A 27,627-nucleotide genomic window follows, 5' to 3' on the forward strand; every position below is an offset into this window, starting at 1 on the left:
ATGTTTACCAGGCAGTGGGGGGGAAACAAGTGTTCTCAAAGTAGAGCTGGCAAAGGCATGCGCGCCGCCGTCCCAAAGAGGAAGACTCTGGCATTGCTCCTTGCAGGCAGCACACTGAGGATTGGGTCATATTTTTGGAATGATGTGTGTGTGAGGGGAGGGTGTGTGTGGGGGTTCAGTGTGGCCTTGTTAGGTGTGCTCAAATGCTTCCCCTTGCAGGGCGAGTCAGGAGACACACTACTGGGTGGCAGGGACAGGGGAACAGGGGCTTCTCTCCGTGGCCACCTGGAAAGCCATGAAAGACCTCCGGCTTATCGGGAAACAACCTCAAAACTCACTCAATACAATTCCAGATCAGATCTAAACTTAAAACAGTTGAAGTGGAGAAGACGTTTCTTTCCGGATTTTCATGGACTCGCTGAGAAATCCACAAAGACCAAGAGGAGGCCCGCTCAAGTTGAAAACTCAGGATATCTCCAAGCGGTTTTGATGTCAGGGGAAGGCGGAGTGTATCCAAAGTGGGTTTTAATCTTTAGCCAGGCCACAGGCTCCAAAGCGTCACTCTCGTGTGCGTGCTCGGGCCGACATGAGTGGAGGTCGCTTTGAGTTCGATGACGGCGGCGCGTACTGCGGCGGCTGGGAGGGCGGCAAGGCACACGGCCACGGCATCTGCACCGGGCCTAAAGGCCAGGGGGAGTTCTCGGGATCCTGGAACTACGGCTTTGAGGTGGTGGGGGTCTACACCTGGCCCAGCGGGAACACCTACGAGGGCTACTGGTCGCAGGGCAAGCGTCACGGTCTGGGGGTCGAAACCAAAGGTCACTGGATTTACAGAGGGGAATGGACACACGGCTTCAAGGGGAGGTATGGCATCCGCATCAGTGTCAGCAGCGGGGCCAAATATGAGGGAACGTGGAACAATGGACTACAGGACGGCTACGGAACTGAAACCTATGCTGATGGAGGTAAGGGCCGCAGATTGTTCGCAATATTTCATTTGTTCTCGTGCAGCAGAAAAATCTAGATCAGGGTTGTCCAAACTATGCCACGGGGGGGCTCTGTCTGTTTTTTTTATTGTTTGAGACATATTCTGAAATAACAACAAACCTGTGGACACAATAATTATTTGCCTGAGACCATAATTGCTTTAGTCTTTTTTCAAAAAAGACATTGTATTCTTCAATTTTTCTGTTGTTATGTGGCTCCTGTAAGAAAAAATATGGACTCCCAGACCTTGAGCATCAATTAACACAACAAAATACAAGGTATGTGGATTCAGTTCATTCTCTGCCTACGGCAGTGCTTCTCAAATAGTGGGGCGCGGTGCTATACCTGGGGGGGCGCGTGTGACCCTGGGGAACAGGCTTTTTTTTTTGGCAGTACTAGAATAAAGTGTAATTGCGCATTTTCACAGCAGGGGGCAGTGGCGCTCCCATTGTTACTTCTGTGACGTTTTCGACAGTGCAACATTTTACGACTTAGAAGACAAGTTAGGATAGTCACGGTGGGGAGGGAGGGGCGCGAATAGTTTTCTTCTTGCTAGGGGGGGGGCGTAACAGAAAACAATTGAGAAGCACTGGCCTACGGTGTTCTGGTTTGCAAGCTGGCACTAGTACTCACTATCAGGTCTATCACTACTTTACATTGCATGTCCTCATTCTCCTGCCTATGAATCTATCCATAAACAAACACGGGCTTTGACCGTGTGCCGGTGTCCAAGTCGACGCACCCTTCGAGTCCAGCCTACAAGTCTGGCCTACGTTTGCTTCTTCGGACTGACAGAGGTCGACTCAAAATGTTTTTTCACAGTAATATATTCTATGCAGCCTCTTTCGTCTAAACAAGTTATTGTGCTTATTGCGTTTGTGGAATATGAATTGAGCAGCAAAATACATCAATTTTTATCCATTTCAGGGGGCGGCCATTTTGCCACTTACAGTCACATGAAAATGACATCACAGTTGCTCAGGTAACGACCAATCATGGCTCAGATTGCAAGCAACAGCGAGTGGTAGAATGGCCGCCCATTCAAATGGAGAAAAATAGGTGGATTATTATTAATTGTTATTTAATTCGAATTCATTCGAATGTTAGATGTTACATACAACATAAAGAATGGGTTTTTTTTTAGCTGACTTACCTTTTAAATCAAAAGTACCATGGCATTGAAATTGTCTACATTACAAATTTATCTGCCCACAAACCTAGTGACAATTCATTCAGAGGCTGAATAAATGGCCAAGTTTATTTTATTTGTATTCTGTCGTGTAGCTACTGCACATCTTGCTGTAATGACCTCTCAGAAAGCTAAAACTTCCATGACTTTATTTGAAATGCACTTATACTGTACGTACTATGTCTATGGGAAATATGTAACAGACAACAATAATGCAGCAGTGTCCCCTCCCCCTCCACAGCTGACTCATCAGCTGTGAAGCGATGGGGGGGGGGGGGGGCATCAAATGTGTGCGTGTAATAATAGCCCAAAGCCCCCCTGCGTGCCCTGCTGGCCTCTCGGCCGACTTGCTATCAGTATGATCCACACGTGTCCATTTTAGCATGAGAGCGAACAACCAGTTGACTTCTCATGGCATTGTATGAATGAACTAATCATTACACACTTCCATACTGTATTTCTGATTGTTGACACAGATGTTAAAAATGGTGTTCTTACTTGCCATAATCTCAAGATTCATATATCTATATAATAATGTATGAGGATATTTGGGAGTAATTTGGGGTGGACAATTGCACAATGATCTTCACTGGTTCAGAAGTTGCAGTCCAAAATACGTATATCAAAAAATGCATAGTCTTGTGAATAGTGGGAACACATATGTATTGGCAATATAAATTTACGAACACTATAGGCTATCAAAGTAAAAAAAATAAATAAACTAGACCAAGTAAGTTTAGCTCGATTCATAAGATGCTGGCGCTGGAACACACTTTTAAAATGATAAAGTGGTAAATGATTAAACACACTATAAAGAGCAGGAGGGAAAGGGAAATCATCACCTCATAACATAATCATGCCAAAAAATGTCAACCTGTCATATTTGTTTGAGTTGTCAATCAAACCTTTTGGAAAATTGCAAACTCCATGTTTAACATTGGAAAAAGCCCACTGACATATAGAATAGGATAAGATATTCTTTTATTTGTCTCACATGGGGATAATAATTTAAAATAATTAAAAAGAACAAACAGGATAGCTTCTTATGTTTAAAAATATAAATATTCTTTAATCTCATTTATGGTTAATTGCTGGCAGTCGTTGGTTTGTATTTGAACAGTTGGATACATATGATTCATTGCACCTTAGAGTTTTTGTAAAAATTTGTCATGAAGGTAAAGGTGATTGATTTGTCACATTTCTCCATCCCTTAGACTCTAAGTAGAAAGGCTGCAACCATTCCAGCACTTGGTTCATTTATTCAATCTCAGATCTAACCTCAATAAACAAACTTTTCCTTTCATAGATGAGTTCATAATGAACAGTTCCATTGGTATGTTTTCAGGCACTTTCCAGGGTCAGTTCACGGGCGGCATGCGGCACGGCTACGGGGTCCGTCAGAGCGTCCCCTATGGCATGGCAGCTGTCGTCCGTTCTCCTCTCCGGACTTCCCTGACCTCCCTACGCAGCGAGCAAAGCAATGGCACAGTTCTGCAGCAAGACATCCCCATCATCACCACCACAAGTGCCTCCGGTGAGGAGACTCCTGTTTCCAACCCTGCCCAACTGGGACCATCGCGGGGAGGCTTCGCCCTCACGCTCCAGGTGGACCCAGAGGCAACGAAACCCAAGAAGAAAGGTCTGTTTCGCAGGAGCTCTCTGCTGGGCAAACTGAAGAAATCCGACTCCAGCACTTCACTGTCCAGCCAGAAGAGCAAGATCAGTTTCCTGAGGACGGAATCGGCTTTAAGCTCCAACGCCAGCGACACCAACTCCACCATCAGCATGGGGGACGAGAGCCTGGCTGGCGCAGAAGACTTCCCCCCTGTAGAGGCAGACATCGACGCCACCACCACCGAAGTCTACATGGGCGAATGGAAGAACGACAAGCGCTCAGGATATGGAATAAGCGAAAGGTCCAGTGGCCTTAAATATGAAGGCGAGTGGCTGAACAACCAAAGACACGGCTACGGTTGCACCACCTTCGCCGAGGGCGGGAGAGAAGAGGGCAAGTACATGAACAACATGCTGGTGAAGGCTGTGAAGAAGAGAATGATTCAACTGAAAGGAACAAAGATCAAGCAGAAGGTGGAGCGGGCCGTGGAGGGCGCTCAGCGAGCCGCTGCCATCGGCAAGCAGAAGGCGGAGATTGCCGCTTCCAGGTAAGAACAACCCTCTTAGATGCTTGCTGATCATTTCATGTAGAAAACACATACAAGTGTAAGGATGTTGGAGTCTCACCTTTTCAATAGCCACTAAGTATAACAAAGGTGTGTCAGAAAGGGTCCAGGACTTGTATAAGACAAGACCCATTTCAAAATCAAACTGGAAAAATGTACCTTGCATGTGGGCCAGATGATCAAGTTGATCAAAGAGGTCCTGCAGCATTTGCTTGGAGGTGACCATTGTGGGTCTTGGGCAGATCAACTGGTGGTTTCTTCACCATGACAACATGCTTCTCACAATGCCCTGAGCACCTGACACTTCCTGGAAAAAATTGCTGAGCTGGAGCTAATTTCAAGGGGGTCTTTAAGAAGACACATTTTGAAGACACGGACAACGTCTGTGACGGAAAAATCCTTATTGGACTAACTGAAAACGTGGCTGAGAAGGCTGGGCAAGTTGTTGTAAATAGATCATCTGGTAAACCCATGAGTCTTAATGATACGCATCTTAAACATGTAACCTCCTGTTCGTTAAAAGGGGTTGCTTTCCAAAAGGAGGCAAAGCTTCTTTTAGGACTAAATGAGCTTTTGTGAAGTGGCAAAATGACAAATCATTTATTGAGACAAGGGAGTAATACTAAAACATTTGCATAAAAGAAAACTTTGTAATTTGGGCAAACTACTTTGTTACACTCATTGAATATAACTTATTATTGCCCATTATCCATCTGTGACCGTACAAGGTGTTTTTATCTTCTGCACCTGAGATCATCCTATTGTTTACGTGAGCACTGATGGACTGCAGACTACCGTCCCAGCACCTAGAAATCCAAATATTTCTCTTCAAGTGTAAGCACTACATTTGAGTTAGGGAAGAGTGTGGATTGGATTGTTGCTTTTAAAAACCACCGACAATGTCTGGACACTGCTGACTTACACATGGACCTCACAGAGTATCTATTAATGAGCTGGTGGTGCCAGTGCTTCTTTGGTTGTGGTGTTGGTGCCAACGCTCAGTTTGGTTGTACGCCACTTTGTCTTCACACTGGCAAAGGACCAACCAAATGCTACATCATCATGTCACCAATGTTGTGCCCATGCGTCAGCATATACGCTTCTGTGTACAAATAGGACATAACTATAGTTCCCTGGCTTCTGCTCAGAAAAACAGACCCTTGAATGTTGGCACCTGTATACATGTTCTACTGCAATATTCAACCTTATTTATAGTAAAAATGAGATCATAAATTTTCTCATATGAGGGAAACATCTGAGTGCTACTTAAAGATTTGTCTGCGTCGTGTTGTCGGAGCCATAAACAATGAAATGATAGCGAAGCCCATCAGAAAAAAAATACAGCAAAACGAAAACCTGAAAGTTTATTATTATTGTCATTATTATTATTGTCATTATTATTATTATTGTACTCTGTGGTGCGAAATATTGCAAGTATAAGCAAATAACATTGCGGATATTCATATTTTTGTCAGTGATCTCTTTATCATGGCTGATGTGAGCTGGTCGCATGTTTCGGTGTTTGCTAATGTACTTTTCGTTTACTATGCCTTCAATACCTATAATACAAAATTTCTGTTGATAGTGCCTGGCTCTCCTCCCTACTGCGGTTTGCAATTGGACCTCCAAATTGTTCACCATGTCTTCTATTGTGTGAACCTACAAAGTCTTTAGCATTGAAATATGTTGTTGTATAAACGGGGGGCTGGGCATGACACATCTGTTCCAGGTCTCCTCATTCTTTCCTCTAATCTGGTGTCAGTGGAGACGGGTTAAAAATACATGTCCAGCATGCTCTCTGCACGGAGAGTCGGCCAACTTGTCCTCCCCAACCGTGTCATAGTCTCACTAACGTTCAGAGGCTTGGCGGACATTGTTCTGTCGTATACGCCGGCAGACGGGAAGTCTGGAGGGTCTTGTGTGTCAGGACAGGGTGTAAATGACGCACGCTCGAGGGCCCTGTTGTCACGGAGGAACCCTGACTAAATAAGGACAAGCGCATTCGTGCTGTCTCACAATCACTGGGGAATGCAACAGCTGATTATCCTCCACCCTCCCGCCATTTTCCTGCCTCATCACAGATACACGCCCAAAGTGTTTTCTTAAGCTCAAGTTTGGTGGGCCCTTTCTCTTTTAGCAGACACCTAAAGCTTCTTTTTGTCTCGGTGGGAAAACCAACTGGCATTTATTGTGGGCACATAACTTTCCAGCTGATTTCATCACCCGCTTTGTCTGTTGCTAACAATTACAGCTCGCAGATGTAGGGCCCATCTTGCGTCAGTTGTGGTGTCAAATGGTTCCATGGATATAAATATGACACACCTCATAAGCAAGTGCTCAGGTGACAAATGAGTCGAGTATAAACGTAGCCCACACAGCCTTACTAGTGCAGCCTGGCTTACAGTGTAATGCTGATCTATGCACTTTATGCTGGGCAAACATTTACTGGTTGTAACAGTCGCCGACAAAACGGACCTGTGATCTTATGCGCAATTGTCAATTTTGGAAAGTTTGAATTGAGAATGCTGATTTGGGGTAATTAGACTAAGCTCAAAGCAATACTGGAATAATGAGGATTAAATTCACACTGGAAATGCGAAATATTCGATTTGGCAAAGACATTTTATGATGTTCTCGAACATGTAGTCATCTTTTTATAGAAACGAAGTCACTCTTTCACATTGACTCTGCCTGCTAACACTCTACACACCGTTAAATAGAACCCTTTGCACAGATCCAGTGGCACATACCACAATGGCAGAATACCTCACCATCAACAGGCAGCAGGTCAAAATACAGATCAGCCATGACATTTACGTACAATGCCCAAAGGTGTACATTTTAAAATGAAGCAACAGCCGTCACAATAGGCTAATTTGATATGAATGAAATTGAAGTGAGTTGAATTGACTTGAAAGATGTAGCAGGGTGGAAGATTTTTTTAGCCCAAAGATAAGCCATTGTAGATATGTGTAAGATTAAGATATCTTGTATTTTATTCTGATTGGTTCTAATTCTAGTTTAGCATAACTTCAATGATCAAAACGTCCCTTTTCAGACATCTTACATTTGCACAAGATGAAATGAAACTGTCACAATCTGTCAAAATCAAATTGTACATCTCAAACCAAAGTTGCAGATAGCTACAATTCTGATGCAGATATCTTATCTGTCATTTACTAGCAGATATTGGTGTGATATTTTGTGTGAAACATTCCATTGATCCATTCGATACTTGTGCAACAAACTACAATGGCACTACTGTATTGTGTGCATTACCTGCTCACTTTCGCGCATTAATTTTTCCCTGTGCCATAAAACAAGGCACAGCAGAGCATGCAAGAGCTTCAAAATGTGGCATGACTAGCAACAAAATTTAGCATCCGTACCATTTGCTAATTAACTCCTGAAGAAGCTGTTTGTTTGTCCCAACGCAGACACTCCTGCATTTTAACAGTTTGACAGTCCATTAAAGAAACGTGTGTTGTTTTCTTGACAACGCCTCACACAACTGCATGGCTCACACTGTGGCCGCAAGACTATGTGTTGCTTTGTTGGTATTCGTGACCGGGTTCTCTTTGGAGGATGTGAATGAGGTGCAGTGGGCCTCAGATGCGTTTTGCTGCAGAAAGAAAGTAACCCAAAGGGACCTTAAAGTCATACATGGGAAGCAGAGCAAAAGTCATTCAGAATAATGTATGGAAGTGTCGCTCCCACTGAGGTATACTTATATTTGTCATTGGCCTTCCATTATAAATTGCTGAATGTCGAAGGCTGCGCAGGATGAGGCCATCTGTCGCTACCCTTTCTTGGCCGTCATGAAACTGGCAAGGCACCAGCAAATCATCATTCAGTTTTATGTCATATGTTTTTTTCTAATTTGAAAAAAATAAATAAAAATCTAATTCATTGAAAAAAGAAAATACAAGATGACCTCTAAAAAATATTTTTGATATGGATGTCTGAAAAACAGGTTTGCCTCTGAAACAAGACAAACTGCTTTGTCTAAATACATTAAAATATAAAAATTAGACAAAATTGAGGTTCGGATGTTGGCTTTCATTGAATAGTTTTCAAGTAATTTTCAAGTCTCAACATGGCTAAAGCAAATCTCTGCCTTGAAGGGGGCATGTGTCCTCGAACATGATTGGGATGGTTAAAAAAACAAAATATAATGATTTGATGCCCACCTTTCACATCCAGTATTTCTGAATGGCGAGCTGTCTACCTTCTCCCATCACTTAGACGTGGTCCAAGAATGCATCTTCGCAGCTTGGCAGAGACCCGTCTGCTAAATCTGCAAACGAGCAGTGAGCCTTGGGCTGATACTAAAATCAGCGTCCGCCGACATTTACAGCAATAGCTGGTTACTGTATGGGAAAAACTCAGTATGTTACGAGGGCGTTTGATTTATTGTACCACTGGCTTGAAAGAACTGATGATAGTTTGAGCTGACTATAGAGTGACAGTGTTTTCAACAGTAAGTGAAGAGAAGACATGTGGACAGGTGGAACGTTTTCGTCTCACACGGAACATCAGGAGTGTCTAATTGTTCCAGTGGGACGCACCAAGCAACCCACAGCCTAGGAGTTTATTTTCAGCTCAGTGTGAGGTTACACTTTGCAATCTGAGTCAATCATAACAAATCACTAGAAGCTTCCAATCTTTGCTATCCAGCTGTCAAGCTTAAGTTATGTGGTCCGTTTTGGTTCTGAGCAATGAGAAACAGTAAATGTCTCTGATGTGTCCACACTGCAAAAGTTTGCTTAATATGTCTCTTTTAGGTCCACCCACGCCAAGGCCAAGTCGGACGGAGCCGACCAAGCTGCTCAAGCATCCAACAGCGAATCCAGCATCGCCAGGCTGGTGGCCAAAGAACTTTCACCTACTTTCTACCAACCAGGTCAGCTGAAGCCTTCCTTTAAAATTTCAAGGAGAGCGCCTCCTTTTTTGCTGTATAACTGGGTGTCTACTAATGCACATGTCCTGGTCATTATTTTGACATTTTAGTGCATGTTTGTTGAAAGCTTTGATTTGGGGCAATAGCCGTTTGTATTCAGTGCCCTTTCTTCTGCACTGCATGTGATTTTGGCTTTGTGTCATCTGATTGGACTTGTAGTTATTCATGGCGTCACTTACTTAGTCGCTCAGCCACCATGGGATACATTGACACAATACTCCATAGCTTAAGGTGGAGTCGGCAGTGTCATCACTGGTTGGCCATCTTAGGACAGAGAGCAATGAAGTTCTCAGCGCTTTAGGAGCACATCGATGTACTGCAGCCTGACTCGGCGGATCCTCTGCCGTGGCCCGCTGCCGAGGTCATCACATTTGAATGTCTAAAAAAAGGACCATCTTATTTGGACTGAAGGATCATATCACTTTCACTGCCCGTCTGAAAATGCATGCAAATCTATCCATACAAAAGCAGCAGTGCCCTTTTTTCAGGTCTTGTTTTTTTCCTCCTGTATTAATTATCAGTGTGGAAAAGAAATACAGAAATAAGCAAAAAAATGTCCAATTGCAAAGTCAGTCTGTACATTATTAGAAGAGGACAACACATGCGGACAGTTTGAATTTGACAGTCTTTTATACAGAAAAAACAACAACATACTTGAACAAGAATATGAATATGTGTAATTTGAAAATCCTGTACTTTTTTATTGTATCCAATTTTTGCGCAAATTATTTCTTAACAATTTAAAACAGTCTGTGATGTAATTCATTAGCCTGTCAATGGCATTTTGCCCTGTGCTAGCAAAAACGCTAACTGCCGCTGCAGTTGTTTTAAATGTTCTTCGTTTGAGGTTTAGTTTGACCATAAACATCAACTGGCCATTAAACATCTTGAAGTCTTTTTCTTCTAGAATTGTTAACACATCAAGAGTGACCTGGTGATATAAACTATTGAGGTTCTTTAACACGTTTATTGAACTGATCCTGCACAGGTCCAGAGTATCTGAAGAAGCGAGTGATGGCGGAAGTTGGGGAGGGAAGTGAGAACACGGATGTCATCACGCACGAGCCGCTGTTAGCCGAGGAGGAGCCGGCGCCGACGCCGCCTGAAAGCCCGATCGTGAACGAACTAGACCGCCTCATGCCTGGCTCCTCCCCAGCCCGCACTCCCTCCCCCAGTCCAGGCATCTTCATCAAGGAAGACCCCAAACTTCTAGGTCCCGGCAACTGGGCCGATGAAAAAGCTAGTAAAAGCAGTAGTAAGCCCAACAGCAGGCCCACCACACCTTCTGTCCCTCCTCCTGTTCCCACTGGATCAGAGGGCACCTTTGCTCGCAGTCTCTCTCGCACTCCAAGCCGCCACAGTACCAAGAATGAGCAGGGTTCCGATTTAGAGATCAAGCCCTTGCAAAAATTTGATCCAGTGGTGAATACCGTAGACGCCGCGTCTGCACAAAAACCTGCACGAAACAGCTTTACTGCGGTAAATGACGAGGAAAAACCGCCCCCAAAAGCTGCCACTCCAAATTTGAAAGCCAATGACCTGAAACTCGAAAGAGTCCCGACAGTCCAAGATCGAGAACAGTCGTGGGACTTGAGTCGGCCTTCCGTCAAAGCAGAAACCAAATTGCTACCAAAACGACAACCCAGCCCTGCTCCGTCTCCAAAGCCTGCAGCCAACCACGAACCTAAGACATTAGCCAAACCTGCCGAAGCCAAAACCAACAGCGTCAAACCTGCCTTGAAAGCGGATCCCAAAGCAGAAGCTCGACTGAAAGCGCCAATGTTGAATTCAAGTCACGAAGTAACTGCAGAGTCTTTGGAACAGGAGGTAAGACAGCCGATGCACACACAGTTGTATTCGGACTTGAGCTCGTGTCACACTGATTGACTTTTGTCATTTTGTTAATTACATCATTTTGATGGACAAATCAATAATGTTCTTCCTTTCTCAAGAGCCCCAATACCATCATGATCTGCATGGTTATCCTGCTCAACATCGGTTTGGCCATTCTCTTTGTGCACATTTTGTCATGAGGCGTTTGACGCCACCTCAGGTACGCCAAGCACATTTCCATTTGTGAATATAACGGGGAACCAAAAGTATTTTTTTTCTTTGTCACAGGTCACCATCGGCGCTGTAGCGAGACGGCCCGCCTCCACCGCAGTTTAGACAAGAGCGAGAAGGAAATCAGAAGCCTCGTGAACAGCAGCGGCTCTTCTTCTCGAGAGTGTCTGTTGGTGTGACTGTGTGAGCTTGCGTCGGGCTGCAGACAAACTAGAAGATGAAGGACACTGAATGACTTAAATGGTTCAGTATGAAGTTTCTGTGCGAGAGTGGGGGAAGGCAAGATGAGCGAGTATAGCGGTGTCCAATGCACTGAAGAAGTCTATGTTCAACTTGGAATGTGTTAACATAAATGAAAAAAAAAAAGCTTTTAATTAATACGCAACTACCACCCAAGCTTCACGTCCAATTTTACCCACTGAAATCATCACGATTGTCTTTGTTTTGCTTTGTTTGACATTTTCTCATTTCCAACTCGTCTGAAACTGTAGGTGGACCTTTGACCTAACACTTCAGATTGTGATATTCTGTCAAGTAGGTAGTTTCAATTCCTGGATGCCGCCTTGGCCAACGCGAAAGAAATCAGTCTTAATGTTGAGGAAATTTCACTATTTCATAAGGTTGGACAACGGCTTCACTGTAAGAAAAAGAATACTTACAGTACTAGCAGGATCAGTTTAGGTGCATGGATTTTTATTATTACATCAAAATGAGATTTTAACCCTCATCCTCAGCATTTGATCGCTTGTTCTGTTGACAGGAAGATTAAACAATGCATCTAAAAAGAATTATCAAAAATAGTTCTCAATTTGATGACGAATTGTGGCACCTGTACAATATTGATAATGCGAGATGCGGCCCTCTATTTTGTGTCAACTATTTCTGCTGTAGTGATGCTTCTGTCTCTTTGACTGACCCCCCCCCCCCCCGTGAAAATAGACTCTTCAGCAATAGTAATCTGGAAAATCTGCATTTTTGGCTGTGGTGTTGAACACTGTGAAGTGTGATGCTTTCACTGTGCATTTATTGTCATTCTGCCACATAGAAAGAAGCCTATAAGGCACACAGAGAATGCCAAGCTTGTCAATGTTTATGTTCGGTATGTGCTTGTGGCGTAACGGAGGAGGTTGAAATGGAGTTTTTGTGTGTAGAGAGACAAGAAAGCAGAAAATGGATACTGCGAGCTGACTGACAACAACCACTGCATCATGTTCGCTTGTGAGCATTTAGCAGTAATTTTCTTATATAGAATTTAAAAACAAAAAGTGCTTTCTGGAGTACCCAAGTGCCTGATGTGCCATTTGAAGCCAAATGAGTTCCTCTTTTGTAAGCATGAGAGCCCTGTGTGCATGTCCCAGTTTGACACATAGCATTCAGAACCGATTTGTGCAAAACTGAATGAAGACTTGGATTACCTCGTTATTGGGAGTTTGAGAATATTTTTCTCAACTCCATGTCTTACATTGAGAGTACGCCCTGTTATTTAAATCATTATTTTACCAATGTATACACCCTTAAAAATGGTGGGTTGAAAACAAACCAATTTTAAATCTATTTTTTTATACAAAACAACCTCAAATTGGGTCAGATTGAGATTTTTAACCCAGTAGTTTTAAAGTTGTCTGTGGAATAGCAATGATTTTTATTTGATTGTAGAAGGCCAAACAAAAGTTCTCTGTGATCTTTCAATTGGCATGTTTTGTCTTTTAAATTGACAAGTCATAGAGGAAGAGATTCAACGTGTAACACTAATCAAGCCCCATAAATCATTGTACTGTATGTACAAGTAGGAGCCAAGTTGATAGGCCCGTTGCCCAAAGCACGGCTGAATTTAAAGATGTGCAATTTGTGGTTGTGTATTTAAACCCGGCGCAAAAAAATTTGAATTCAATAATTAAAAAGTTACACGATCAGTTGTCATTTTCTGTGCCATTCTCGCATGTAGTTTATTTACCAATAGCTCTCAAAAGTAGATCTTAACATAGAATACGTATCTTTTATTGAGGTGACGACAATTAACTGAGTAGACATTACCGAGACATTGACACGTTTGGAAGTTTTAGATTAACATTAATGCTCCACTATACACCTTACCTTCGATTTGTGGGTTTGTGCTTTGCGTGACACCCTCATTTTTTCTGGATTAAGTATACAGGATTAAGCATCAGGCAAATTATTGAAGAATCCATCAATTTTTCGTACCATCTATTCTAATGAGCTGACTCAAGGCAAAAGACATGTATAGAAACAACTATTTACATAATAGTTTAATAATATAAGAATTCTGCATCCATGTGAAAATAACAGGAAGGTCACAGGTATTGGATTTATTCACGGGGTGGCCATAGTCACGTAACCCCGCCCCTGTTTTTTATAATACCCAAAAGAAAGTCAGTACAGTTGAGTGCCAGTGGAAGTATTTTTAAACAGCACCTGTCTGTGAGGCAGCCTCTACAAACGTACCTTAGGGCCACTCAAACCCATATCCACTTTTAAACCGGATCACTCAATCTTCATTTCTTCAAATATTATTATTATTATTTATTTTTTTTAAAGCGCGAATGTCCACTACATTTCCATGGGTGACAGCCCACTTCTGTTCATTGAGTGCTTCAGCTCTTTGAAATATAAAAACTGACTGGTCGACACTGCCCCCGTGTGGCGAAAGTCAACTGCGTGGCCTTCAACTCTCAGTTACAGCAAGTGCAAGTACACAGTTGGCAAACGTATCTGTACAGAATATGTACATAGGGTGAGTACTTGTGCATTTTTGTGTCTGTAGCATAGATACTTGTGTTTTAAAACGAGGTAAAAGTAGAAGTATTGGCACTAAATTCTAGAGATAGACAGCTCTGTTTTTTCAGAGAAAATAATTGCAAACAAAAACAAAGGTCAAACCCAACTGCAAAAAATCGCAAAAAAAAAGCAAGCCAAAAAGTAAAAGCAATTTCAAACAAAAAAAGCAAAAAAAACAAGCAAGCAAACAAACATGGAAAAACAATTGCAAACAAGGAAACAAACAAAAAATGCAAACAAAAAAGCAAGCAAACAAGAAAAAGGAATCTCAAACGAAAAAGTAAGCAAACAAGAAAAATCAAATTCAAATTAAAAAGCGCAAGAAAGCAAGAAAAAGTGACAAGTGAGCACTTTCCCCAACGGAAGTGGGTAGAGGGTGAGGGGAGGGGGGCGAGACTCAAGATGATAAGATGATCACACAATTCATATCTACAAATGGGTCTCGTTTGAAAACTGGAAATGTGTAGCCTGGCAAGCCACGCCCACTATGAAAGTCATTCAATGCATAGAAGGGACGATGGTTTAAGATCATTTAGAATCAAATCTGTTTTAGATAACCATAAATACATAATCATTAAAACCTCAGCGGCCGATGGCACTGGAAGAATTTATATTTAAAAAAAAAAAAAACGTCTGCAACCCCTTCACTGAGCGAAGACGCTGGATTCATAACTGTTGAAAACATTGCCATCTATAGGCGAAAAGCGCAAGTGCGGTCTTTTAAGGTGAATGAAATGATGGAACGCTCCTCCTGCCCGCCCCCTCACCGTCAACCACTTCCGGTAGGAAAGTATGTTCCTATTTGTCACCATTTTTCTTGTTTGCTTGCTTCTGGTGTTGCAGCCTAGAAATCTTGAAGAAAGAATATTTTATTATATGTGAAAAGATATGGTTTTAGTTAGAGGAACATTCTTATTTTGTCATATATTATAATTTTTTTGTAATTATAGTAGCTTGGGTTAGGACCCAGAGGTTAGATATGGAGATATGTAATATGAAGGGGACGGGGGGGGGGGGGGGGGGGGGGGGGGGGTAATGGGATAAAGCTACTGAGTGGACGTGTGGACGGTGGGAGAAAAGATTCATGTAACATTCAACAACCTAAGAAAGAAAAGTTGCCCGAAACAAAGGACGCAAGTGTGATGCGTCGTTCTTTTTGTGGCTGCAACGCTTGCTTTTTGTCTTTGCGTTTGTTTTATCTTGTTTGCGTGCTCTTTTTTGCATTTATTTTCAATGTTTTGCTTGATTTTTTTTATTTTCATGCCATTCTTTTCTTTGTTTGCTTGTATTTGTGTTTATTTGGAGTACAAGAGAATATATTGGCATACAAATTTAGACAAATACAAACGTCAACACTTAGCATACATTATGTTTGTTAAACAGCAACTTGCTCTCTTTCTATTGATTGATTGATTGATTACTATGATGCAACAAATTCTGAGTAGTATGCTATACGTATTCCCCATCCATAGTCTTATTTAAGAAACATTTCGGATGCTGTTGGCAGCAAGAATGATTTGTGGAATCATCCCACCGGCAGGAGACCCCAGGGAGAACCCAGGACGCGGTGTCATGTCTTATGGATGGTGACAAAATTCTGCCTATCCCCTTGACTCTTACCTTCACAGGTCAAATTAATTTGACCTCTTTATTCACAGTGGACTGTCCTCACTCCTGGAGTAAGTAATGGAGAGTTGGGGCCACAATTACGCCCGATTAGCAAAAATCTGCTTATAATTGACATCAATTATAAATTGACCCCCCCCCCCCCCCCCCCCCCAAAAAAAAAAAAATCTGCCAATTATCTTCCGTGAAAAACAATCCCTTCTGCCAAAAAAAAACATTTAAAAAATATTGAATATTTTTTTGTAATCTGTTTAATTTTGTACAGTGTAAATCCCGTGGGTAAATCGGCACCTCTGATAATGTGCTATACTCATACTGCTTTTCTTCTGCTTTTGAGATAGAAAGTTAAATATAGGCCTTGGGAGAAAAACAAACATGCTCAAATGACTTCCCGTTTTTTTATCATCTGTGGCGTCAAGAGGCACGCGTGTGTCTGCCTACTCTTAATATAGAATCTTTTTATCGCTATCACGTTTTTATCATCGCTGTGTGTGTCTGTGTGTGGTGCGTGTGCGTGGGATAATGCTGCGGTTGTTTTATACGCACGTCAACGGAATCCCGTACTGCGTCATTTTTACGTCCATCCTCTGAAAGACGCGCTGTGATTGGCCTGTGGCTGGAGGTGTTCACGCCCACGGTCCTGCCTTGTATGGAAACATGCCTCTGACGTCACGGTTGGCCCCGAGTCCCCTGTGATAAAACGTGTAAGGGCGAGTCGGGGTTTGTTCTTCAGCGGGAGACGCAGACGATAACAAAGTGTTGCTGCTGTTGCAGTCCCGGTAAGAAATCGTTTATCAATTATTTATCAGCATAGGTGGCAAATGTACGTGCACCGTAGTGTCTAATATGAAGTAAATGCACATATGACATAGACAGAATGTGATGAAAGTAGTGATTCCATCGTTTTACTCAAAAGTGTAAATTCTGTAATGTACTTCAAAGTTAAAGGTATAAATTAATTTGACCATTGTAGACAAAAAATCGAATTATTATTATTAATAATTTTGTCAGAACTGACCCCAAGCATAAGCAAGTTAAGCACCTGCTGAGGGCACGGTCTCGAGGGGGTCCCCAAAAAGTTTAACATAACCTACTTTGGATTTTTTTTTTTTTTTTTGCTTGCGTTTCTAACAAAAGTTTGTACTTATTAGTTTTCAATGGTTTTTGGGGAGGAAAACAACCCAACGTTGGGTCAACGTGATCCAACTGTCTGTCCAATTTTTTAGCCCAACAGTTTTAAGGGTGTAGTCAACTATATTTTGGTAGTTTTATTTTATTTATGATGCTTGTCAAATTAGTGGGGTTTTACTGGTGGGACTTGGGGAAAATACCGATTCTGTTTGAGAGGTGCACATGCATGCAATTTGTATTATCTTGTTGTTTTTTCATTGGATTCAGTACATTCTTTCATTGCATTTCAAAGCCTGATCAGATAGATACTACAAATTAGATGAAGCTAGATACACTCTTTAGTGCATCACAAATTCCCGTTTTTGAAAGATAACCAAGAGCAATGGTGAGAAATACACAACTTTTCATCACCTTGGTATCGGAATAACAATAATTATAATAGACTACTGTTGCAGGATTGCTTGGTTTTGTGTTAAGGTGAACCAACATTCGCTGGCATCATGCACCGAACTTAAGTTGACATAATTAAGTAAACGATGTTGTCCAACAACCATTTTGGACCACAAGTCTTACCTTTCTTGCCCGTAGTTGCCTCTCACGACATTGATTAGTTCTGCCTGTTGCACACCAAGGGTCTAAGTTTTTGCTGTCCTTTGTCAGATTTGTAGCCATGACTTGCATCCACCCAATGCAGCACGGTTCCCGGCCCTATGACAACAACCTCGGCAGCTCAGAACCTCATAGCCCGGATTTGTTCTCCAGGCTGTCGGAGGATGCGGGCGTCCTACGGGACCACCCGTGCGCCCCATCCATGCCCAGCGCCGGCACGCAGGTGGGCACCTTTGACGCCTACTCGTGCCAAATGAGCGGAGGGCAGGAGAGCTCGTTCAGGCTGGATGAACTCCAGGTTTACGGCTGCTACCCCGGCGCCTTCAGGTTCACTTACCCGGAGGAGGCCGTCTCGCCTTGTGGCTCCAAACATTTTGCCAGCTCCACCCCAGGCTTCCAAAGTCAGCACACACCCGCTTGGAACTCTTATTCACCCAGTCCAGGATACTGGGCGGCCGAGGACATCTCTGTACCGCATGTGCCGTCATTCTTCACATTTTCTTCGGGAACCGTGGACGATGTCTCTTCACTGAGACAATCTCACCCCGACGCTCTCACCGACACATCTTCACTCCCCTTCTCCACGCTGGCCATGGAGCCAGCTTATGGCCTGGATGGAACTGATCCCTCGGAGGGGCGTTTGCCACTCAAAGCGAAAAGCCCGCGAGGGAACGAGGGCTGCTGCGCCGTCTGTGGAGACAGTGCCTCCTGCCAGCACTACGGTGTGCGTACCTGTGAGGGATGTAAAGGCTTTTTCAAGGTAATCACCAGTGAAAAGTAAGGGATTGCTGTATTTAAAACATCCAAACAACTTTACCTGACGGATGCCGCCACTAGCATAATGCTAACAAATAATATGAAATGTCAGAGACAACCAATAGTATTGATAGTCGCAATGTTGTAAGCCTTTACGCGACAGCTGTTTGAAGACAGACAGTGGGGCAATACATGTTGGAAAATGATATATCAATTTGCAGGAATATATTCTTTATCCTCTGCACAAAGCACCAATATTACTGAAGCTTATTGTGACACTGTGCTTGTTTCTTGATTTTCTATGGGGAAAGATGCTTGGCGATATGAAGTGTTTTTACTTTCAAGCCTGTTCACAGAACAACTCAAACTCAAAGGTTTAATGAGCCAAACGTTTTTTTTGATTGGCTAGCGGACGGTACAGAAGAATTCCAAGTATATTTGCCTCACCAACAAGGATTGTCCCGTGGACAAGAGGAGGAGGAATCGCTGCCAGTTCTGCCGTTTCCAGAAGTGTCTGGCTGTAGGAATGGTTAAGGAAGGTGAGTTCAAATCTCAAGATTGTTAAACTCAAAACATGTTCAACACAATAAGTTTGTGAAACAAAATAAAACATCTAATCTGATCGGATTTGATTAAGGGTTAGGTTGCACCACAGATATAGGGTCTCCTCTGGGTCTCCTGCTGGTGGGATGATGACACAAATCATTCTTGCAGTCAACAGCATCCAAAATGTTTCTTAAAAGGACTATGGATGGGGATAATATAGCTTACTACTCAGAATTTGTTGCATCATAGTAATCAATCAATCAATAGAAAGTGAGAGCGAGCACACTTCAAACTTTCAGACGACGGCATCAGAGAAGAAAACTAAAAATCTTCATTTTAGCAATTCAGCCTTTTTTTCAATGAATCTTCTTGAGTCAAATGAGATGCCAACAGGAAGTACGTGTGACAATGTTTGATCGAGATTAGATCGTGGTGGTGGTGTTCCTAATGTTTTGACATTTAACGTTTTCCCCCTAGTTGTGAGGACAGACAGCCTGAAGGGTCGCAGAGGTCGCCTGCCCTCCAAGCCTAAATTCGTGCAAGAAGTGTTGCCCTCTGTGTCTCCAGTCAGTATGATCGCGTCGCTGGTGAGGGCTCAGATCGACTCCAACCCGACTGAAAAGCAGCTGAATTATTCCAATGTAAGTCAACATTTGTTTTCTTACACTCACGCGAGGCATCCCTCTTTTTGAACCTGTCCATCATGTTGTGATTCTAGTACAAAGAAACAGATGTGGGCGCATACCAGAAAGAGGACGCTAGTGATGTGAAAGAGTTCTACGACCTGCTCACTGCCTCCATGGAGGTCATCAGAAAGTGGGCCAAGAGCGTCCCGGGTTTTTCGGATTTCTGCTCATCAGATCAAGAGCTGCTCCTGGAGTCAGCCTTCGTTGAACTCTTCATCCTCCGTCTTGCATACCGGTGAGCCCTGAGTGAATTGAGAGAATTGTTTCGAAATACATCACCATTGCTGAAAAACAATTGTCAGATATAATGGTAAACTCTTTTTGACCATTTCAATATTTGGGTTGTGGCTAAAACGGCACACAGTCACATCAGCTGTTATTCACATCAGTTATTTGGCATAGTTGTGACGTGTTAGTAGCTCGCTAGCTAGCTATGCCTATCTCACTAAATATCCCTTTGGACAATTTGTTAGCGTGACTTCTCTGGAGTGCCTTGTCATCCGTGAGTAAGTGCACACCATGCAGAAAAAGAGTGGTGGGATATTTTTCCATCTACCCAATCCTTGAAGTGTGTTTTCATGTCTCTCAAGTGTGTAAGCATAAGAAAGATGCTAGACAAAGTAGCACCCAGTTTTCAAAGTGGGAAGTGGGGCAAGCATTCAGCACGTTCAGTAGACACGCCAAAGATCAGAAACAATAGCTTGATTTGTCGCAATTATGAAGCCTCATTTTATAGTCTTAGCTATTTATCCTATTTATTTATCAAATGTGGTAGGGCTGTTTAATACTCAAATTCAGAAGACATTTATTTTCACGGGATTTTCGGCGGGACTTTAATGTCATCATTTAGCGTGTTGACTTTTGAAGGGGATGTATAATCTTAGTCGTTAGTTTTAATGATCGGCTCTCTTTAGTGGTATGTAAAAGAGTCACTGAATTAGCCTGTGTCTTAAATTTGATGAGTATTTACTACTACGCTAGTCATACTTTATTGTTGGTCTTTATGGTGGTCATACAGTCAATTATATTTTCAGGTGGTACTTGGTGTAAAAAGTTTGGGAACCACTGCGTCACTTAATGAAATGTTGTTTTTCCAAGATCAAACCCCGAAACAAACAAGCTGGTCTTCTGCAATGGCAAAGTGCTTCACAAGACCCAGTGCATCAGAGGCTTCGGGGACTGGATCGAGTCCATCTTGGAGTTTTCCCAAAGCCTCCATCGCATGAAACTTGACATCTCCTCCTTCTCCTGCCTCACGGCTCTGGTCATTATCACTGGTAGGCACCTATAATGCACTGCCAAAAGGGAAGGTCGGTGTCGTTATGTGCGTCGAAGCAAGCACCATACGTTTAGAGGACAGCAGTTTAATAAACTCACACGAGGATTCAGAGAACAAAATCTATCACTTGGTTGCGTTACATCCGGGGAGCGAGAGCAGCTTCTTCGTCTCAGCTACGGTAGCCGTGCGGGACATTCTTTTAGCACAATACACAATCATGCAATTATCTACATCCTCTCCTTTTAGAACATTGCCTATATAAAAAATATTATCAACTAAAAAACTGTAATATCCAAACGTGACGTGACAGTCTACAAATAAACAAGTCTGCGTAAAACTGGCAGCATAAAACTTACTGAATTAACAAATTGTTCTTCTTGGAAATGCACGAAGGTACACTTGGTAATAATAACAAGTATGTAAACAACCTTAGAGCTTAACTTTTTTCTTTCAAAACGCAACTAACAAACATGCAGTTCAATCCTTGTACTTCGGATTCGGCTTAGAAATCCGACCTGAGCGAGTCACATAAGCAGAACAATCGCGTGACACTCGGGTGGGCACGTCAGCTGGAGATGTTGTCGATTGCTCATTGGTGGAGTAGTGAGCAGATGGTTGAGAGAAGTGAGACGGTCGGGCATGTGGACTGGATAGAAGAGGGTCCGGCGGACTCGGAACCGGTGGTTGAGAGTGATGGTCAGAGTCGGCGTGCAAAGGTGGGGTTGGTTCAGCAACAGGAAGGATGTGACGGCGATTCCTCCTGTAGATGCCTCCGTTGGATTCAACGATGTAGGAGCGCGGCTCTTTGCAAGCCTGAACCACTTTCCCGAGGCGGTCATATCCCTCTGCAGTCTGTAACCGGACAATTTGTCCCCTCACAAGTGGCACCAGAGGGCAACTTGTTGCATCATAGTACTGCTTTTGAACAAGTCTTTTCCTTTGAAGCTGAGTAGAAACTTGTCCTGCATCCTTCATTGTAGGCACAAGCAGAGTGTTGTTGACAGGAAAGGTAGAACGTGTCTGGCGAGACATGAGACGCTGTGCAGGTGATCCAAGCGTGCTGTCTCGAGGAATGTTCCTGAGGTTGAGCAGGTTGAGAAAAACATCCGTTCCATCTCGGTGTGACTTTTCCATGAGCTGTTTGGCACTGCGGACGGCACGCTCGGCTAATCCATTCGACTGCGGGTATCCGGGACTGCTGGTAACGTGCGTAATGTCCCACTGTTTGGAAAAGTCGCGGAATCGTTGGCTAGTGTATTGTCTGCCATTATCAGAAATCAGTGTATGGGGTGCTCCATGAACAGAAAAATGTCTCTTAAGCTTTTTTATCACTGTAGCTGAAGACAAATCACGAAGCAGATCAATTTCGAACCATCCCGAGTAAGAGTCAACAAGGACTGAATACTGTTGACCATGCCATTCAAAAATGTCCGTTGCGACCGTAGACCATGGCAGGGTAGGGACAGGATGAGCTTTCAGCGGTTCCTTTTGCTGGTGTGGTCGTGTGCTATTGCATACAGCACAAGACAGTAGTACTTTTGTGATGTCCGTGTTCATGTTGGGCCAAAACACTGTACTTCTGGCTCTACATTTAGTTGATTCAAGGCCTGGGTGACCTCTATGCATAATTTGGATGTACTCTTGTTGCAGTGAGATTGGTATGACAGGTCTGTGTCCTTTAACAACAATACCTTCTTCCACTACCAACTCGTCTCTGTATGGAAAGTATGGGCGGACAGAGAGCGGTGCCTGACGTTCTTTGTTAGGCCATCCATTCTGGATCACATTGCTAAGAGTTTGAAGCACTTGGTCACTGGCAGTGTGTGTTCTCAGCTCTTCAAGCCTGGCTGTCGAGATAAAACTGACTGACATGACTTCAAACGAGCTGTGAGCACTAGATAATTCAGAAACTTTACCGTTTGGGGCTCTTGACAGGGTGTCGGAAAGGTACATTTGCTTGCCCTTTTTATAAACCAAGGTGATGTCAAAAGCTTGTAGACGAAGTAGCATCCTCTGCAGACGAGCTGGAGCTGTGAGGATCGGCTTCTTCAGTATAGTGACCAGAGGTTGGTGGTCTGTTTCAATGACGGTGTGCTTGCCATAGATGTAGTCCTTAAACTTAGTGCATGCAAAAACAACAGCAAGGAGTTCTTTTTCAATTTGCGCATAACGGGTTTCTGTATCTGACAATGTGCGAGATGCATACGCAATTGGCTTTCCATCTTGTAAACATGCTGCACCCAACCCATAACGGGATGCATCACATGTTAGCATCACAGGTTTCCCTACATCAAAATAAGAAAGGACAGGTGAGCTGGATAGACATGACTTCAATTCCTCAAATGCCTGTTGGTGTTGGGGGAGCCAGCACCATGCAGCGTCTTTGTGAGTGAGCTGCCTGAGTGGTGCTGCAATGTCGCTGAGATTTGGGATAAACTTCCCCAAGTAGTTCACCATGCCCAGGAATCGTTGCACAGCTAGGGCATCTTGCGGGACCGGCATCTCCGTGATGGCTTCTGTTTTCGTTGGATCGGCTTTCAGACCTTCTTTTGTGAATATGTGACCAACATAGCAGACTTGGTCGAGCCGAAACTTGCACTTTTGAGAGTTGAGTCTAAGTTTGATCTCTTGTGCACGATCCAATATTTTCTTCAGATTAGCATCATGTTCTGCAGCATCGCGACCTCCCACAATGATGTCATCGACTATGACAGCACATGGGTAACCGGCAAACAGTTGTTCCATTGAGCTTTGGAAAACTTCACTTGCTGAGTTGATGCCAAATGGCATGCGGAGAAATCGGTAGCGCCCAAAAGGTGTGCTGAATGTTGTCAACATGGATGACTTTTGATCTAGCTTTATTTGCCAAAAGGAGTTCTTGGCATCAAGCACCGAAAACAGGGTGGCACCTGACATTTTGCTGGCTACGTCTTCCACACTACGCATCGGATAGTGGGGTCTCTTTAAAGCATTGTTCAAGTCTTTTGGGTTGATGCACAGTCGTATCTCTTCTTTGTCTTTCTTGTGTGCTGCTACCATCGATGAAACCCAGTCCGTGGGCTCAGAGACGGGGCAGATGACTCCTTTGCTTGTCATGTTATCAAGTTCAGCTTTAACGCGGGCCTGCATCGCCAAGGGGACACGGTGCGCTGGACGCACGACTGGCCGTACAGCTGGATCTACTACCATGGAGTAGGTGATTGGCAGTTCTCCTAATTCATCGCTGAACACATCTTTGTATTTCTCTTTGATATTTTTGACAAAGTCTGTAATAGTCTCCGTGCCGACCTGGTGGACGTGAGGGCTGAATGTGACAAGTCCGAGACGCATACATGCACGAAATCCCAAAAGTGGAATAACATCACGCTCCACGAGGAAGAAGGGTAGCGTGTGTTGCTGTTCATCCAAGTAGCATGACAGTGAGACAAGACCTGCAGTTTCGATCTTGCTGCCGCCATAAGCCACTAGATTTGTAGACTTGCCACAGGGAATAATGTTCCCCTCAGAGAGTTGTACAAACATGTCCTTAGCCATTACATTACATTTCGCTCCGGTGTCAATCTTCATTTCGATGGGTTTCCCGTGCACATGCAGAGTGACAAAGCCTTCATCTCTATTTTTCATATGTGCATTGATAGTGTCCACAGAAATTCCATCTACATAGTATGTATCATCATCAGCGGTGTATTCTTTCTCTTGCTCGACCTTCACGTGATACACTGGTCTTCTAGTGGAGCTTTTCTTTGTGAAACTCTTTCTTTCTGTGTTGTGATACGCTGGCTTTGACTTGCAGCAATCCTTGAAATGATTCATCTTTCCACATTTGTGACATTTCAAGCCAAACGCTGGACATCTATCCCTTTGCGCTGGGTGGCTGCCTCCACAATGATCACAAGTAGTGATGTTCTTTGAATCATATTGATTTGCTTTCTTATTTCTTGACCTGTACAGTCCTCTATTGGAGCTTTGTTGTAGCGCATCCACAGGGTTTACTTGCAGAGTTAATGCTTTTGTGTTTTCCTCGGTCATTTCATAAATACGGCAGATAGAAATTGCCTTAGCGAGGGTCAAGTCACTATCGCGTAGCAGAGCCTTTCTTATACTGTCGTTGTTGATGCCACACACGATTCTATCACAAATCAATTCGTCCGTGAGCTCTGCAAAGTGGCAACTCTTTGCTTTTATCTTCAAATCACTGATGAAAGATTCAATAGTCTCACCTTGCTTCTGATTACGAGTGTGAAACTTGTGCCTTTCCATCGTCTTGTTGTGTTGTGGATTGCACATTTCTCGAAATTTTCGCTTGAGACACGTGGGGTCTTCCCGAGACTCGGCCGGGACCATAACGGCTCCATTTTCTCCTGGCGCTCTAACTTCCGCAGCGTATACAAATGAACGCTCCCGTTCAATGGCTTCTGCTCCTGCAAGGTTGAGGAGGATGTACGCTTTTGTCTTGGCAGGTTTATCCGCGTGTGCAGCCTCGATAAAAATGTCATATTCACTTTCAAAAATACGCCAATTCTCGGCAACGTCTCCTTCAAAAACAAGAGGGTCTGGCCTGCGAAATCCTTCCGCCATAGTCAGCCTTCACTTAATTCCCCTCGCACTTCGGAGCACGGCGAAGAAAAAAAACACCACTCAATACACAGAGGGCAGGTCCGAGACGTCTTCTGACACCATGTCGTTATGCGCGTCGAAGCAAGCACCATACGTTTAGAGGACAGCAGTTTAATAAACTCACACGAGGATTCAGAGAACAAAATCTATCACTTGGTTGCGTTACATCCGGGGAGCGAGAGCAGCTTCTTCGTCTCAGCTACGGTAGCCGTGCGGGACATTCTTTTAGCACAATACACAATCATGCAATTATCTACAGTCGGTATGGGGCACGGCAGTGTTCCAGACCTTCATTGTGCCAGGGGAATGGTCTTTATGAGGTCTCTGGTTTCACTGCTAGGCACTGTACAAGACAGTTATGCAAGACGAGGATTGACACAACAGATGTATGACAAAACTGAATACAAGCTCCAGACATGTATGTAATCGTAAATGACACTAAAGTAAAACGGAATGGAGGTTAACTTGTCAAATCTTTTGGGAGGCTTATATTTGATTTTTTTCCAATTCTGATTACAATCAAATTATCAGTTGAACTATTTCAAGCAAGAATTATGACAGCCTCCCACACGGTTGTTTACGCTTCACGTGTGAAAACCCAAATTCTACTAGGCTGGACAAATTAAATTGAACTTTTACTACATTTTCACAATGCAATAAATACAAGAAAACTTGCCATCCATTGTAAGTGCAGTAAAGTCTCAACCAAAATGCACATCTCGTTTCATTCCTGTTGTTAAATTCTGATAACATCAATTGATTACTGCTGAAAACATATTTCCCAAAAAATTGCAGGAAAAATATTGCTTGTGGCGCATGTCATTTTAATTTTCATAATTTCCTCCATTCACTACACCAATACTTGGAAATATTAAAAATCAAGACTTCTTATTAAAACTTGAGCACCTTTTGCAACACAATATTAGCACAAGCAATGCTCACAACCCGAAAATACAGCCTTCATTTGGATAGTCCGCTATTAAGAAAATTTTTCTATTGTGCGTCAAAAAAAACATTTATGTTGACTCTACAGGGACTCATGTTAATGATCTCTTTTTTTTCTTTTCAGAGCGACATGGTCTCCAAGAACCAAAACGCGTGGAGGACTTGCAGAATCAGCTGATCAACAGTCTTAAAGATCACGTGTCGGGCTGCCCGTCGTCACGTCCCAACTATTTGTCAAAACTGCTCGGCAAGCTGCCCGAACTCAGGACACTATGCACTCAAGGCCTCCAGCGCATCTTCTACCTTAAATTAGAAGGCCTGGTCCCGCCGCCGCCCATTGTGGACACCATTCTGATGGATTCGTTCCCGTTTTAAATGGAAGATGTGAGACAGCACACGTGGAGTCAGAGACACAGATAAAAGTGTTCTATCATATTCAATTGATGAGGGAGGATAATCAAAATAGCTCACGGACCAAAGTGCTCACACTTTTACGCTCAACGTGCTATGAATGGAGGCAAGATGGAAGGGTTGCCCAAACTCTGACAAACCACATCCATAATTCCTACAATTCATGTATCATGAATGGACTTGGACTGCTTTACAAATATCCTGTCTTTTTACTAAAGGCTTTTTTCTGCACTTCAGTTTGGAATAAAGTGTTCCTTTTTATAGTCAAGATTCTTTTTTAATGTCATACGAAAATGCTCATAAAAAGTAAGGAAAAATTGGCTTTCAGGTGAAATTTGCAGATTAGCCTAAATACTAGCAAATGATTCTGAACTTGCGAGTCAGGACCCAAAAGTGGGTCACAGACCCGTTTTGGGTGGGTCGCGAATAGCAAGTGAAAAATTATATACAGTATATACACACGCACACACAAATTATTAATGTGGGATTTTTTTTTCCCTGCTGTACTACAAAATAAAGGCTGTATTTTCCTCTATGTTTTATTTTGGGTCCTTTATTATTAATTAACTTGTTCATTTGCTTTCTTTCATACAAGGTCAGTAAAGCCCAGACTTTGTTCAGATCCTTCAGAGGAATCCCGAGGCTTCTCACCCTATCTCTAAGGTAGGACCCAAACTCCCTGCGGAGGAAATGCATTTTAGCTGCTTGTATCCGGGAACGTATTCCTTCAGTTTCAACCCTCAGTTCATGACTATCGGTGAGGGTAGGAGCGTAGATCGACCAGTAAATCAAGAGCTCCTTCACCACAACAGATCGATACAGCGTCTGCATCACTGCATACGCTG

General features: G+C 43.2%; 2 protein-coding genes across 2 annotated transcripts; both read left to right on the plus strand.

The window, feature by feature from the left end:
- The first annotated feature begins 199 nt into the window (after nucleotides 1-199).
- Nucleotides 200-13,293, plus strand: jph2 (junctophilin 2). Its single transcript, XM_061272818.1, has 6 exons — nucleotides 200-965; nucleotides 3,522-4,338; nucleotides 9,141-9,259; nucleotides 10,305-11,143; nucleotides 11,269-11,369; nucleotides 11,438-13,293. Exons 1-5 carry the CDS (start codon nucleotides 587-589, stop codon nucleotides 11,347-11,349), a joined length of 2,235 nt encoding a protein of 744 aa, XP_061128802.1. The 5' UTR covers nucleotides 200-586; the 3' UTR covers nucleotides 11,350-11,369; nucleotides 11,438-13,293.
- A 3,166-nt stretch (nucleotides 13,294-16,459) lies between these two features.
- Nucleotides 16,460-27,317, plus strand: LOC133150342 (nuclear receptor subfamily 4 group A member 1-like). Its single transcript, XM_061272822.1, has 7 exons — nucleotides 16,460-16,581; nucleotides 17,594-18,302; nucleotides 18,708-18,837; nucleotides 19,322-19,485; nucleotides 19,563-19,765; nucleotides 20,629-20,807; nucleotides 26,496-27,317. The coding sequence occupies exons 2-7, from the start codon at nucleotides 17,604-17,606 to the stop codon at nucleotides 26,744-26,746; spliced, it is 1,626 nt and encodes a 541-aa protein (XP_061128806.1). The 5' UTR covers nucleotides 16,460-16,581; nucleotides 17,594-17,603; the 3' UTR covers nucleotides 26,747-27,317.
- The last annotated feature ends 310 nt before the right edge of the window (nucleotides 27,318-27,627 follow it).

The sequence above is a fragment of the Syngnathus typhle genome, linkage group LG2 (assembly GCF_033458585.1).
Source record: "Syngnathus typhle isolate RoL2023-S1 ecotype Sweden linkage group LG2, RoL_Styp_1.0, whole genome shotgun sequence".
In the NCBI taxonomy this organism is placed as follows: Eukaryota; Metazoa; Chordata; class Actinopteri; order Syngnathiformes; family Syngnathidae; genus Syngnathus; species Syngnathus typhle.

Coding starts and splice junctions, on each gene's coding strand:
- LOC133150342 (XM_061272822.1), top strand. CDS start 17,604: ATGACTTGCATCCACCCAATGCAGCACGGTTCCCGGCCCTATGACAAC. Junction 19,766..20,628: donor ATCCTCCGTCTTGCATACCG/GTGAGCCCTGAG, acceptor TGTTTTTCCAAG/ATCAAACCCCGAAACAAACA. Junction 20,808..26,495: donor GGCTCTGGTCATTATCACTG/GTAGGCACCTAT, acceptor TTTTCTTTTCAG/AGCGACATGGTCTCCAAGAA.
- jph2 (XM_061272818.1), top strand. CDS start 587: ATGAGTGGAGGTCGCTTTGAGTTCGATGACGGCGGCGCGTACTGCGGC. Junction 4,339..9,140: donor GCGGAGATTGCCGCTTCCAG/GTAAGAACAACC, acceptor TGTCTCTTTTAG/GTCCACCCACGCCAAGGCCA. Junction 9,260..10,304: donor ACCTACTTTCTACCAACCAG/GTCAGCTGAAGC, acceptor GATCCTGCACAG/GTCCAGAGTATCTGAAGAAG.